Source organism: Prionailurus bengalensis, chromosome A1, assembly GCF_016509475.1.
Source record: "Prionailurus bengalensis isolate Pbe53 chromosome A1, Fcat_Pben_1.1_paternal_pri, whole genome shotgun sequence".
NCBI classification, from domain to species: Eukaryota; Metazoa; Chordata; class Mammalia; order Carnivora; family Felidae; genus Prionailurus; species Prionailurus bengalensis.
The window spans coordinates 51585636-51601205 of NC_057343.1; the positions used below are offsets into that span (position 1 = coordinate 51585636).

Genomic DNA, 15570 nt, shown 5'->3' on the forward strand with positions numbered 1-15570 from the left:
CAGAGCATGAACGGGGGAGGGGCAGAGAGAGAGGGAGACACAGAATCGGAAACAGGCTCCAGGCTCTGAGCCATCAGCCCAGAGCCCGACGCGGGGCTCGAACTCACGGACCGCGAGATCGTGACCTGGCTGAAGTCGGTCGCTTAACCGGCTGCGCCACCCAGGCGCCCCATGGGAGTTTTAACAATATAATTTTTAGATATTAAAACAATTTTTTTTAATGTTTACTCGTTTTTTGAGACAGAGAAAGACAAGAGTATGAGCAGGGGAGGGGCAGAGGGAGACACAGAATCTGAAGCAGGCTCCAGGCTCTGAGCTGTTAGCACAGAGCCTGATGCGGGGCTTGAACTCACGAACTGTGAGATCATGACCTGAGCCAAAGTTGGCTGCTTAACTTAACTGACTGAACTACGCAGGCATTCCAATTTTTAGATATTATTGAGAGAGCTAAGAATTTATCTCCTGAACAGATGGCATTTAATTAAGAATTTTTAATGAAGCCTGCTATTGAAATTAAGGCAGTAACTATAGTTTTACTTTAAAGGCAAAATCAGATTGGGGCACCTGGGTGGCTCAGTTGGTTAAGCAGCCAATTTAGGTTCAGGTCATGATCTCCCCGTCTGTGAGTTCTAGCCCCGTGTCGGGCTCTGTGCTGACAGCTCACAGCCTGGAGCCTGCTTCAGATTCTGTGTCTCCCTCTCTCTCTGCTCCTTCCCCTGCTCGCACTCTGTCACTCTCTCAAAAAAATAAATAAACATGTGGAAAAAAAGGCAAAATCAGGTTAATTTGAGAAGTAGAACATTCAAACATCCTTTGCTTGCAATAATTGCAGGTCTTTTCTGAGATGAACAGGTAAAGTAAACTTAGGACTTTTGATTACTTTTATGTTATCTCCCTGATGAATTCCATACCCCATATTCCATCTCTCACTTCATTCCTGGTCCCCACTCTTAGGGTGATCATGTCTGTTTACATAGTATTTGGCATCAAAAATGCTAACTTTTTAAAAAGTTTCTTTATTTGAGAGAGTGAGCATACACATGAGCGGGGGGGGAGGGGCAGAGAGAGGGAGAGAAAGAATCCCAAGCAGTTTCCACAGTCAGTATGGAGCCCATTGCGGGGCTTGATCTCACAAACCAGGAGATCATGACCTGAGCCGACATCAAGAGGTGGATGCTTAACCTATTGAGCCACCCAGACCCCCTAATGACTTTTAAGGCTACATCAAAATGTCCCTGAATCAAAACAGCTGTGCCCTCGTTATTAAAGTGGCTACAAAAATGGAGGCATATCAAAAGGTACTGCTGTTCCTAGACCACTAGGAAGTTCAGCACAAAGGATTGAGATTGACTATTATAGTCTTTTTCAGCCTAAAATTATTATAAAATCATTTTCCATCATTTCCTCACTTCTTGACTTTTGCTTTTCTAATGAGTCAATGCTTTAGTATTATTATATTAGATTTTAGCAATGTTTCCTCAAGTCCTTTTTTATATATATTATATATATAAAATAATAAGCTAAGTCAAAACCAACATCTTCAAAAAAGGGCAACAGTGTCAAAAAACTGCTTACCTTAATTTTCGCAGTATATTCTCCTCTACCTCCAAACAGACCAAGGCCACCAAGTAAAATATCAGTGTCAGCACTAAAACGTATAGCTTCTACTGAATGGGCAGAGTAACCCCAGCCCCCTCCATGACCTAGGACACAAATAATTTATGTTTTAAGATATTTATATTTCACTTATAAAACAATATTTCCTAAAGATAAATATACATACTTTCAAACCTGTTCACTACACTATAATCTTCTTTGGAATAAACCTTCATTACTGCTTGAGTCTCCTCCTCTGTACTTGCAACACCCATTTTTAAATCCTGCATAGCTGCTAAGGTATCAAGGCAACCTAAAAACAAACAAACAAAAATTCAACTCCTTGAAATTAAAATTTCCTATTATATTGATGACAGGAGATGATGTAGGGAATAAATTAAAATAGTTAACTCTGAGTGTGCTCAATAAATGTATTCCAAAATTTAAACAATATTTCATGAGAGAACACCTATAACCAATAAGAATTCTCCACTGCTTAGGTAATTGTCATATTTAAACACATTCTATACGTCAATGTTTTGCAAAAAACTGCATCTTTAGTTTTGGATGTTTATAATGATTCACCAGCTGAAATTTGAGAAAAAAGAAGCAAGGAATTATATGTATGCTCTAGTAATTATACTTAGGAATATGACTTCACAACTGCTAGGTTTAGATAAACATAAATAAGTCTTTTTAAGGATCTTTTTAAAAAACAACAAAATAAGTAGTTATGTGGATTGGTACAAAATTTCCACCAACAGAATATCTATATAAACTAAAAAAATGCTGTATTTCAAATTAATTAAATAGAAGTAAAGAGAAACTGTGTTATGTAAAAAAAAGAAAGAATATGTATAAAATTTATAATTATATCAATATGTATTTTATAGGATGTCATTTAAAATAATGTATATAAATTAAATATTATAATTATATATTTGAATATTCTATCTGTATCTCTAAAGTTAATATATTTAACCTAAACAAAGATATTATTTAAAAAAATACCTATTAGGAAAATTATCTTCAGAGATGCTTTATACTTGGGCATACACAAACTATGTTGGTTCAAATCTGATGTATTGTTCTTTGTTGGATAAACAAACCTCTTAAAGCTAGGGGGTTTAACTTACATTGCACCTAGTATTTTGTTGTTTAACACACATGAAAAAATGACATACAAATCTAAATATTCTCAAAAAAAAAATTCTCAGCACACTGAATGAATGAAAATTAACTGGTCATCAAAGAGCAACCCTACCTAGAATGTGCAAAGCTGCATGAGATCGGGTGGTGAGAGCCCTTGATCCTGTTGGTAAGGCAAGTTCAGGACTTAGAATACTACATCTGGACTGCATGTCTGCTGCAGAGGGAAGTCTGGCATCAGCAACCACTGCATTGTAACACCACAGCTCTCTGGTATTTGGTCGAAACCTTCAAGAAAGAATAATTATAGCACTTCAACATACAGTTTCATTAAAAAAAATTTTCTAAAGTAGAATTGATGATACAAAGGGATTACATACAGTCAGCTTAAAGAGGATAAAATGTAGCTCATTATTTTCTCTATCTGAGCTAAGTATATAAATAAAATGATTTATGTCACTATAAGTGGAATAATTTGAATGAAACAGTAACACGGGCTATGATTTTTTTTTATGAGTACAGGAGCAATAGTACACATGGTGCACACATATATAAAGCTTTGTACAACAAAAAGTCTACAGATGAAGTCTAAAGACAAAGGCCAAGTTGAAAGAAAATATGTGAAACACACATGAGACAAAAGAACAGTATTCACAATGTATAAGAGCTCCTGCAAGACAAAAAGAGGTATCAATCTAATATCAAAAGTGGACAAAAGACTTGGAATGCTGTTTCCACAAATGAAACACAAATAAAGTGTAAGGAGGTGTTCAACCTTACTAATAAACAGTAAACCATAAGGGACCCACAATACCCCCCACCATTATCTCATTTCTCTTATCCCTTCCATAAAAATATTCTCAAAAAGCTGCCTCCATTTCTTTGCCAATTTTTTGCTATGAATTCTTTTTGGAAAAGTTGTTTTAATCAACTACAGAGTACATACAAAAGAATAGTAACAAAATATTTTCAAGATAAGGTATGAAGAATAATGCCATAATGTGCACCAGTAAAAAGAACATTACTACTACATTTTAAGTGCCCTGGATCTCCCTCCCTACTTAATTTCTTTCCTTTTCTTTCAAAGGTAGCAATTACTTTGAAGTTTAAAAGTTTATCATTCTCTTCTTACGTTTATGATTTTTCATATGTTATACCAAAATTGTGTATTATTTAAGTTTCATGTTTTGAATTGTTTATGAACAGGATACACAATTTATGTGTTTTTCTGTGGCTTGCTTTCTTCAAACAATAGAATATGCTTACAACGTATTTATACAATGGTGTATAACTGCAAGCTCATTCATTCTCATTGTTATAGAGTATTAATAGCTCATGTGACTATATTACAGCTATTTGTCCATTCTACTAATGATGGCAAAAAAATGAAAACCACTCAATTTTTCCATTACAAAAAAATGCTGCTGTGGATAATTTTATAAGTTTCCCTAAAGCATTAATACAAGAGTAAATGGGAAGGAAGAACAAAATTCTCATTTTTTCCACAACTGGTATTCCTATACAGAATACCCAGGTTCTTTTGAAAATCTGATTTATGTCAGATACAGCTAACAATCATATTCATTTAGTAAGGTTGTTTTTGTCAATCAATGGTGCTTGATGATCCAAATTTACTAAATACAAAGGACAATCTTGAAGAGATATTTACACACTCACAATCATAGCAGTATTATCCACAAGAGCCAAAAGGTGCAAGCAACTGAAGCATCCATGGATGGATAGTGGATAAATAAAATGTGGTAGAAACATACAATGGAATGTTATTCCAGCCTTAAACAATTCTGTCACAGGCTATAATGCGAATGAATCTTGAGAACATGATGCTAGAAATAAGCTAGTCACAAAAAAGACAAATACTGTATGATTCCACTTATATATCAAAACTGGTCAAATTGACTGAAAGTAGAATGGTGGCTGCTACAGGCTACAGGGACAGAGTAATAGGGAACTGTTCTTTGGGTACAGAGTTTCAGTTTTGCAAGATAAAAACATTCTGCAGATCTATTGTAGAGCAATGTGAATATACCTAACACTGCTGAATTGTACAACTAGAAATGGTTAAATTTTGTTTTTTACCATAATTAAAAATAATTATTAAAAAATCTTTATCTTAAACTTAAAAATAATACTTGGCACAGAACAAATTCTATGAAAGTACCTGCTACAATTAGTAGCATTAATATAATTGTACTATTAAATTTTAATTTAATCTATTAATTAGTTTGTGTGTGTGTGTGTGATTATTTCTCTAGTTGCTTTTAAGATTTTTATCTTAGTCTTAGTGTTCTATAATTTCACAACAATTTCTCTTGATTGTAGATAATGGAAACACATAATTTCTAGTATCTGTGAATTTATTTTTTCATTTTTTAAGTTTTATTTATTTATTTTGAGAGAGACAGAGACAGCATGAGTTGGGGAGGGGGAGACAACGAGGGAGAGAGAAATCCCAAGCAGGCTGCATGCTGTCAGCACAGAGCCAGATGCTGGGCTTTAACTCATGAACTGTGAGATCAGGACCTGAGCTGAAACCAAGAGTCGGATGCTTAACCAACTGAGCCACTCAGGCATCCCAGATATCTGCAAATTTAAACCTTTTTTTGGTTCTGGAAAATTATTAGGCATTATCTCTTCAAATGTTTTTCTCCTTTATTTTCTCTAATTTCTAATATTTTCTTCTTGGATGTGTACTAGATCTTCTCATTATATTCTCAAATCTCTCTCACATTTTTTTATTAAAAAAAATTTTTTTAATGTTTATTTATTTTTGAGAGGGAGAGAGAGACAGACAGAATGCCAGCTGTCAGCACAGAGCCCAGTGTGGGACTTGAACTCACGGACTGCAAGATCATGACCTGAGCTGAAGTCAGACGCTTAACCGACTGAATCACCCAGGCGCTCCCACTTTTTTTATATTCTTGTCTCTGGCATTTTGTGTAATTCCCTTTCATTTGTTCAAATATGATCTACTCATGCATTTGTGTAAAAAACTATTCTTCATTTATAAAAGTTTTGGTTGGTTGTTTTTCAAATATGCTTCATCATCTTGAGTCTTACGAGTTTTCTTTTGTTGTTCAATTCCATCTTTTATTTTTTAAACATTTCATATATACTTTACATTATTTCTGATAATTCCAAGATCTCATTGCTTGCCTCTTGCTGAATTTCATTAAAAGTGATATTACTTGTATGTTAAGCAATCTTTGACTTGGTGCTCATACTTGATGGAATGTTAATTCATTAAAACCTATGGTACCATGCTGGTACCAAAGCATGGAGGATTTACACTGGCCTTGTGCTGGAGACAGAGGGGTATTACCTATTTGATCCCACTTCAGCATCATTCTAAGGCCAGATGCTTAACAGAATTTTCAGGATCAGTTCCCATCTCCCTCACCTTGTAGCTGGCACAATGTTTGTTTTCCAAACTGCAGCACTGCTTATCAGCAGTTGCCCTCAGCAAAATCCTGTGTTTACAGTGCTGACTGCTTACTTCTCAAGGGTCACCTCATGAGGTATGATTTTTATTTTTATGCTGGTTTTCATTCTTTGAGGTAGGGGTGGAAGAGAGGGGCACTATATTAGTGATATCTTAGCTGAGTGCCAAGCAATGTATAAAATTTAAACTTGGGGTGCCTGGGTGGCTCAGTCAGTTGAGCGACTGACTTCAGCTCGGGTCATGATCTCACGGTTTGTGAGTTCGAGCCCCACATCGGGCTCTGTGCTGACAGCTCAGAGCCTGGAGCCTGCTTCTGATTCTGTGTTTCCCTCTCTCTCTGCCCCTCCCCGACCCATGCTCTGTCTCTCTCTGTCTCAGAAATAAATAAACATAAAAAAATTTTTTTTAATTTAAACTTATTTTTTTTTAGTTCATCAAATTGCCAAAAGTGGAAATCCCCACTCTTCAAACCATACCAATCTAGTTTGCACATCTAACACTTGCATGAAATTATTCTCAAAGTTGTAAATAACTTCTAAGTAGCTAAACCTAATGGAATTTTTGGTCATCTACTTAGTTAAGCCCTCAGCATATTCAACATCATTAAATGCTCCTCTTTATGATCCATCCCCTTCTCACTTCCATGTCAGCACACCCTTTTCGCTTTTTCTAATAGTTCACTGGCTGCTCTTTCTAGTCTCCTGTCTAGTTCCTCTCTCCCCTAACTTAAAATGTTTTAAGTTTAGGACTCTCCTCAACCTACATTCTCTGCCTAGGTGCTCTCGTTCAAAAACACCCCTTTAGATATACCTATAAACTAAAAATTCTGGAATTTACATTCCCAGTCCAAACTAGTCCTTTGTGCCTGGCTCACTTCTCTGCCTACTTAACATGTCAAAAACAGAAATCTTGACAAAATCTGTTCCTTTCTCTGCCTCTCTTGGCTCAGTTAATGTCTATTCAAATGCCAAAATCAGAACTTTGGGAATCATCCTTGAACACTTTCTTTCCTTAAATGGCCACTGCCCCCACCCCCACCACTCCCCCCCACAACCCCACCCCCAAATTAACCAAGTTCTATTGGCTCTATTCCAAACTATGTGCTACTGCCTTCTCCTCCCATCTTTCCCACCACAACCCTAAGTTTCATGCTATCCTCTCTCCCTTGCACTACTGCAGTAACCTCCTGTATCTGTGCCTGCCTCCTTCCATCTATTTTCCACACAGTAAGTATAATCTCTTCCCAACTCAACATCCTACAAAAACTTCCTATTGGAAGAAAACTCAAATTTCTTGATCTACCCTACAAAGTCCTGCATGTCCTAGCCCTGCCTACTCCTTTGAATTCATTTTGTGCCACTCACTCAATATGTTCTAACCACACTGGCTTTTTTCAAGTTCCTAAAACACAGCCAAGCTCTTGCTGGTACCAAAGCATTTGGGTCTACTAAGCTCTCCCTGCTCAGAAAACTTTTCATAACTCTTCAAATGCCTGGTTCTTTTTATATTTTAAGGTCTTAACTTATACTATCTCCACTGAATGGAATATAGGTCACTGCTATTAACCTCAATCATAGCGCCCTCTTTTTCCTTAATAATGCTGAGCAAGCTCTGTAAAGTATATTAGATAATCATTTTGTACAGTCTTTATCTCTGTTAAAAAAAAAAAAAAGATGACTTCCCTAAGAGCAAGGACATTGTCTATCTCATATCATATAGTATGTATTTAAATATTAACAGAATAAAATTAAAATAGCAAAAATTGAAAATAATAGTGCAGTATTAGCATACAGTATTAATATTAGTATTTAATATTATTAAATGATAATAACTGTATAGTGATGCAATAGTATGGGAAAATACGGACTCTCCCATGCGGTTGGTGAAGAGAGTATTAAGGGAGAAAAGGGCAGGTATATATGACAATTCTGACTATCTTCTGACTCAGCAATTCCACTTCTTGAAAGCCACCTCATAGCAATACACTCCCATGAGTATAAAACTCTGTGCTTATATACATGTGTGTGTTTGTGTGTTCACTGGGGCATTATAGATAATACTGAAACATTAAAAAATAATCTAAAAATTTTGTTCATTAATAGGGAAATAGATCAGTATATTTTGGTATATCCAGACTACAGGATTCTATACAGGTTTAACAAAAAAGCAGTTCTTAGAGTAGTGACTTGGAAAGACCTAGAAATTGTTGTTTAGCAAAAAACCTAACTTTTAAAATGAATATATTCTTATTTGTATTTTAAAAATACATGCATTTAAAAAGGTGTCAAACTGGGGCTCCGGGGTGGCTCAGTGGGTTGAGCTTCCGACTTCGACTCAGGTCATGATCTCACCTGTGAGTTCAAGCCCCACATCGGGCTCTGTGCTGACAGCTCAGAGCCTGGAGCCTGCGTCAGAGTCTGTGTCTCCCTCTCTCTCTGCCCCTCCCCTACTCACACTGTGTGTGTGTGTGTGTGTGTGTGTGTGTGTGTGTCTCTCTCTCTCTCTCTCTCTCTCTCTCTCTCTCAACAAATGAATAAAGGCTTGCACCATGCAAACGCCCAATGTTGTGCTTCTGCGGATCCATCCCTCCAAGGGGCCTGCCTCCCTCCAGGTGCTGCAATGCCCCTCCCGCAGGGGACCACCTACTGCAAAGCAAGCTAAGCCTGCCCCTCCTGCCCCTGTGTACCTTGCAGATCACCCCGTCTGATATGCCCTTGGCCAGATCCCATCTCAACAGCACTACAAAACTGGCAGTGTGTAAGCAGCCCAGACAGAGGCCACACCACTCCACAGTGAGTCCTGCCCCTGGAAGAAGGGAAGATAAGGTACACACCAGTCTGACTGTGACCCCAGTGGTGGGCTGGGGACAGACATCTAGTCTGACTGCAGCCCCGCCCAACAACACAAGTTACTCCAGACAGCACAGGGGAAGTGCCCTGCAGTTCTGTGCCACTCCAGGGACTATCCAAAATGACGAAACGGAAGAATTCTCCTCAAAAGAGACTCCAGGAAGTAACGACAGCTAACGAATTGACCAAAACCGATTTAAGCAATATAACGGAACAAGAATTTAGAATAATAGTCATAAAATTAATCACTGGGCTTGAAAAAAGCATACAGGACAGCAGAAAATCTATTACTACAGAGATCAAGGGACTAAAAATAGTCATGAGGAACTAAAAAATGCTATAAATGAGGTGCAAAATAAAATGGAGGCTGCCATAGCACGGATTGAAGAGGCAGAGGAGACAATAGGTGAATTAGAAGACAAAATTATGGAAAATGAGGAAGCTGACAAAAAGAGAGATAAAAAAAATCCAGGAGTATGAGGGGAGAATTAGAGAACTAAGTGATGCAATCAAATGGAACAATATCTGTATCATAGAAATTCTAGAAGAGGAAGAGAAAGAGAGAGGGGCTGAAGGTGTACTTGAACAAATCATAGCTGAGACTTCCCCGATATGGGGAAGGAAACAGGCATTAAAATCAAAGAGGCACAGAGAACTACCTTCAGCTGTAACTTGAATCAAACTTCTGCATGACACATCATAGTGAAACTGGCAAAATACAAGGATAAAGAGAGAATTCTGAAAGCAGTTAGGGATAAACAGGCCCTAACTTACAAAGCTAGACACATAAGGGTAGTAGCAGACCTATCTACTGAAACTTGGTGGGCCAGAGAGGAATGGCAAGAAATCTTCAATGTGATGAACAGAAAAAATCTGTAGCTGAGAATCCTTTATCCAGCAGGGCTGTCATTCAGATTAGGAGAGATAAAGGTTTTCCCAAACACACAAAAACTGAAGGAATTCATCACCACTAAACCAGCCCTACAAGAGATCCTAAGGGGGATTCTGTGAGTGAAATGTGGTAAGGACCACAAAGTACCAGAGATATCACTACAAGCATGAAACCTACGGACATCACAATGACTCTAAACCCATATCTTTCAATAACAACAATGAATGTAAATGGACTAAATGCTCCAATCAAAAGACAAATGGTATCAGAATGGATAAGAAAACAAGACCCATCTATTTGCTGTCTACAAGAGACTCATTTTACACTTGAGGACAACTTCAGATTGAAAGTGAGGGGATGGAGAACTATCTATCATGCTACCGCAAGTCAGAAGAAAGCTGAGTAGCCATACTTACATCAGACAAACTAGACTTTAAATTAAAGGTGGTAACAAGAGATGAAGAAGGGCATTATATAATAATTACAGGGTCTATCCATCAGGAAGAGCTAACAATTATAAATGTCTATGCACCAAACATGGGAGCCCCCAAATATATAAAACAATCAAAACATAAGCAACCATGTTGATAAGAATGTGGTATTGCAGGGGACTTTAATACTCCACTTACAGAAATGGATAGATCATCTAGACACAGGATCAATAAAGAAACAAGGGCCCTGAATGATACATTGGATCAGATGGACTTAGCAGATATATTTAGAACTCTGCATCCCAAAGCAACAGAATATATTTTCTTCTCCAGTGCACATGGAACATTCTCCAAGAGAGATCACATACTGGGTCACAAAACAGCCCTTCATAAGCATAAAAGAACTGAGATCATACCATGCACACTTAAAGACCACAATACTATGAAACTTGAAATCAACCACAGGAAAAAGCCTGGAAAACCTCCAAAAGCGGGGAGGTTAAAGAACACCCCACTAAACAATGAATGGGTCAACCAGGCAATTAGAGAAGAAATTTAAAAATATATGCAAACAAATGAAGATGAAAATACAACAATCCAAACGCTTTGGGATGTAGCAAAGGCAGTCCTGAGAGGAAAATACATTGCAATCCAGGCCTATCTTAAGAAACAAGAAAAATCCCAAATACAAAATCTAACAGCACACCTAAAGGAAATAGAGCAGAACAGCAAAGACATCCCAAACCCAGCAGAAGAAGAGAAATAATAAAGATCAGAGCAGAAATAATATAGAATCTAAAAAAACTGTAGAGCAGATCAATGAAACTAAGATTGGTTTTTTGAAAAAAATAAACAAAATTGATAAACCTCTAGCCAAGCTTCTCAAAAAGAAAAGGGAGATTACTCAAATAGATAAAATCATGAATGAAAATGCAATTATTACAATCAATCCCTCAGAAACACAAGCAATAATCAGGGAATACTATCAAAAATTATATGCCAACAAACTGGACAGCCTAGAAGAAATGTTCAAATACCTAAGCACCCATACACTTCTGAAACTCAAATGGAAAGAAATAGAAAACTTGAACAGACCCATTACCAGCAAAGAAATTGAATCAGTTATCAAAAATCTCCCAACAAATAAGAGTCCAGGACCAGATGGCTTCCCTGGGGAATTCTACCAGACATTTAAAACAGAGATAATACCTATCCTTCTCAAGCTGTTCCAAAAAATTGAAAGGGAAGGAAAACTTCCAGACTCATTCTATGAAGCCAGCATTACTTTGATTCCCAAACCAGACAGAGACCCAGCAAAAAAAAGAGAACTACAGGGCAATATCCTTGATGAATACGGATGCAAAAATCCTCAACAAGATACTAGCAAATCGAATTCAACAGCATACAAAAAAAATTATTCACCATGATCAAGTGGGATTTATTCCTGGGCTGCAGGGCTGGTTCAACATTCGCAAATCAATCAATGTGATACATCACATTAATAAAAGAAAAGAAAAGAACCATATGATCCTGTCAATCGAAGCAGAAAAAGCGTTTGACAAAATTCAGCATCCTTTCTTAATAAAAACCCTCGAGAAAGTCGGGATAGAAGGAACATACTTAAACATCATAAAAGCCATTTATGAAAAGCCCACAGCTAATATCATCCTCAATGGGGAAAAACTGAGAGCTTTCCTCCTGAGATCAGGAACATGACAGGGATGTCCACTCTCACTGCTGTTTGCTAATATAGTGTTGGAAGTTCTAGCATCAGCAATCAGGCAACAAAAGGAAATCAAGGGCATCAAAATTGGCAAAGATGAATTCAAGCTTTCACTTTTTGCAGATGACATGATATTATATATGGAAAACCGACAGACTCCACCAAAAGTCTGCTAGAACTGATACATGAATTCAGCAAAGTCGCAGGATACAGAATTAATTTACAGAAATCAGCTGCATTCTTGTACATTAATAATGAAAGAACAGAAAGACAAAGAAACTGATCCCATTCACAACTGCACCAAGAATCATAAAATACCTAGGAATAAACCTAACCAAAAATGTAAAAGATCCGTATGCTGAAAAGTATAGAAAGCTTATGAAGGAAATTGAAGAAGATATAAAGAAATGGAAAAACATTCCATGCTCATGGGTTGGAAGAATAAATATTGTTAAAATGTCAATTCTACCCAAAGCTATCTACACATTCAATGCTATCCCAATCAAAATTGCACCAGCATTCTTCTTGAAGCTAGAACAAGCAATCCTAAAATTTATATGGAACCACAAAAGACCCCAAATAGCCAAAGTAATTTTGAAGAAGACCAAAGCAGGAGGCATCACAATCCCAGACTTTAGCCTCCACTACAAAGCTGTAATCATCAAGACAGCATGGTATTGGCACAAAGACAGACACAAAGACCAGTGGAATAGAATAGAGACTCCAGAATTGGACCCACAAAAGTATGGCCAACTAATCTTTGACAAAGCAGGAAAGAATATCCAATGGAAAACAGACAGTCTCTTTAACAAATAGTGCTGGGAGAACTGGACAGCAACATGCAGAAGAATGAAACTAGACCACTTACTTACACCATTCACAAAAATAAATTCAAAATGGATAAAGGACCTGAATTTGAGACAAGAAACCATCAAAACACTAGAGGAGAAAGCAGGAAAAAATCTCTCTGATCTCAGCCGCAGCAATTTCTTACTTGACACATCCTGAAAGGCAAGGGAATTAAAAGCAAAAATGAAGTATTAGGACCTCATGAAGATAAAAAGCTTCTGCACTGCAGAGGAAACAATCAACAAAACTAAAAGGCAACCAACGGAATGGGAAAAGATATCTTAAAATGACATATTGGACAAAGGGCTAGTATCTAAAATCTATAAAGAACTCACCAAACTCCACACCCCAAAAACAAATAATCCGGTGAAGAAATGGGCAGAAAACATGAATAGACACTTCTCTAAAGAAGACATCCAGATGGCCAACAGGCACATGAAAAGATGCTCAACGTCACTCCTCATCAGGGAAATACAAATCAAAACCACACTCAGCACCTCACACAAGTCAGAGTGGCTAAAATTAACAAATTAGAAGACTTTAGATGTTGGCGAGGATGTGGAGAAACGGGAACCCTCTTGCACTGTTGGTGGAAATGCAAACTGGTGCACCCACTCTGGAAAACAGTGTGGAGGTTCCTCAAAAAATTAAAAATAGATCTACCCTATGACCCAGTAATAGCACTGCTGGGAATTTACCCAAGGGATACAGGAGTGCTGATGCATAGGGGCGCTTGTACCCCAATGTTTATAGCAGCTTTTTCAACAATAGCCAAATTATGGAAAGAGCCTAAATGTCCATCAACTGATGAATGGATAAAGAAGGTGTGGTTTTTATATACAATGGAATACTACTTGGCAATGAGAAAGAATGAAATACGGCCTTTTGTAGCAACGTGGATGGAACTAGAGAGTGTTATACTACGTGAAATAAGTCATACAGAGAAAGATAGATACCATATGTTTTCACTCTTACGTAGATCTTGAGAAACTTAACAGAACACCATGGGGGAGGGGAAGGGGAAAAAAATAGAGAGGGAGGGAGGCAAAGCATAAGAGACTCTTAAAAACTGAGAATAAACTGAGGGTTGATGGGGGGGTAGGAGGGAGGGGAAAGTGGGTGATGGGCATTGAGGGCACCTGTTGGGATGAGCACTGGGTGTTGTTTGGAAACCAATTTGACAATAAATTTCGTATTAAAAAAATAAATGAACAAACGTTAAAAAATTTTTTTAAAAATGAAAACACATATTCATGTATTAATTGTATATATTTTGAAGTGGGAAATAAAATTGCTATTCTTAACATTCATCTGCTTTTTATAGGTGTTAAGTTTCTAATTATACAGGAGAAATTCTCTGTTAAGACTACAAAAAGAAGCATTCTAGATGGAAGGAAAGTCAAAGTAAGCTAATACTGAATCTGCAGTACCTATGACAGCTGTAAAATGCAAGTACCCTAGTGAAAAACACAAAGGACATAAAATAGCCTGAAGTCAGGATAACAGAATAAAAACTCTAATTCTGATTATAAGAAAACACCCTCTAGCTGTTTTAGTGAAACAGTGGAGGAGTGACTGCTCTTCATCTCTCAATCTTTGTTCTGGAACAAAGGGGTAAATGGTCAAGGACTGTGGAGACACTCGAGATCATCTCTCCCAATGTTATCACCATATGTGAAAAAGGCAAGGTTCAACTAACTGCCTACCACACTTCTGAGTTCTGTTAAGACTCTAGGAAATGGGTCTAGTTATACTATTAGAATCCAGTTCTGCTATTAACTAATATAGAGAATGCATTTCTAATTTAGTGAATGTATCCATAAACAAATTCCACCCTGTCAACTTTTATTTTGCTAATGCAAATTTACTTCATTTAAAAATAAAACATAGGGGCGCCTGGGTGGCGCAGTCGGTTAAGCGTCCGACTTCAGCCAGGTCACGCTCTCGCGGTCCGCGAGTTCGAGCCCCGCATCAGGCTCTGGGCTGATGGCTCAGAGCCTGGAGCCTGTTTCCGATTCTGTGTCTCCCTCTCTCTCTGCCCCTCCCCCGTTCATGCTCTGTCTCTCTCTGTCCCAAAAATAAATAAATGTTGAAAAAAAAAATTTAAAAATAAAACATATAAAAGTTATACATATTCTATAAAGATTCTAGAAAATAAAACACCCTAGGTCCAAACCAATGCTTGCTCTTTGGTAACTAAGTCTCTTGTGTATGGACTTGTAATCAGTAAATAACTAATGACTAGTCTATCTTTACACCATGTGCCTTTCTATACCCTCCATGCTATCCCACATGACCACTCTAATTTTGATTCCTAGTATTTCATGTCTCTGTAAGATTTACTGTAAGACTACTTACCTGCAGTCTTTCATTATCTAATCTATCCTATGTAATGCTGCCAAGGAGAATGAAAAGCACTACTCAATTCTGGCTTCCAGACCTTCTCACAAAGTGTCCAAGTAAGATAGTTATGCTGGTCAGCAACCTGGGAAGCAATATAATTACTTCACTCTGAATGCAGCCTTAGGAATGATAGCATGGCCTCTTAAGATGTGGCTGGCTGATAGAAATGAAAGCAGGCACGTGCAGAGGAAGGAAGACAGAAAAAGCCTTTTGCCTTT

The 15570-nt window shown here is 37.5% G+C and overlaps 1 protein-coding gene across 19 annotated transcripts in view; it reads right to left on the reverse strand.

The window, feature by feature from the left end:
• MYCBP2 (MYC binding protein 2) overlaps positions 1–15570 on the reverse strand; it is a 286735-nt gene that overhangs the window by 153638 nt on the left and 117527 nt on the right. For all 19 annotated transcript variants that reach the window (XM_043580959.1, XM_043580920.1, XM_043580876.1 and 16 more), the window contains 3 exons: positions 2861–3033; positions 1784–1909; positions 1576–1703 (listed from right to left, as the gene is read on the reverse strand). In XM_043580959.1, coding sequence (XP_043436894.1) covers positions 1576–1703; positions 1784–1909; positions 2861–3033 — 427 coding nt within the window. The remainder of the gene's footprint in view (positions 1–1575; positions 1704–1783; positions 1910–2860; positions 3034–15570) is intronic.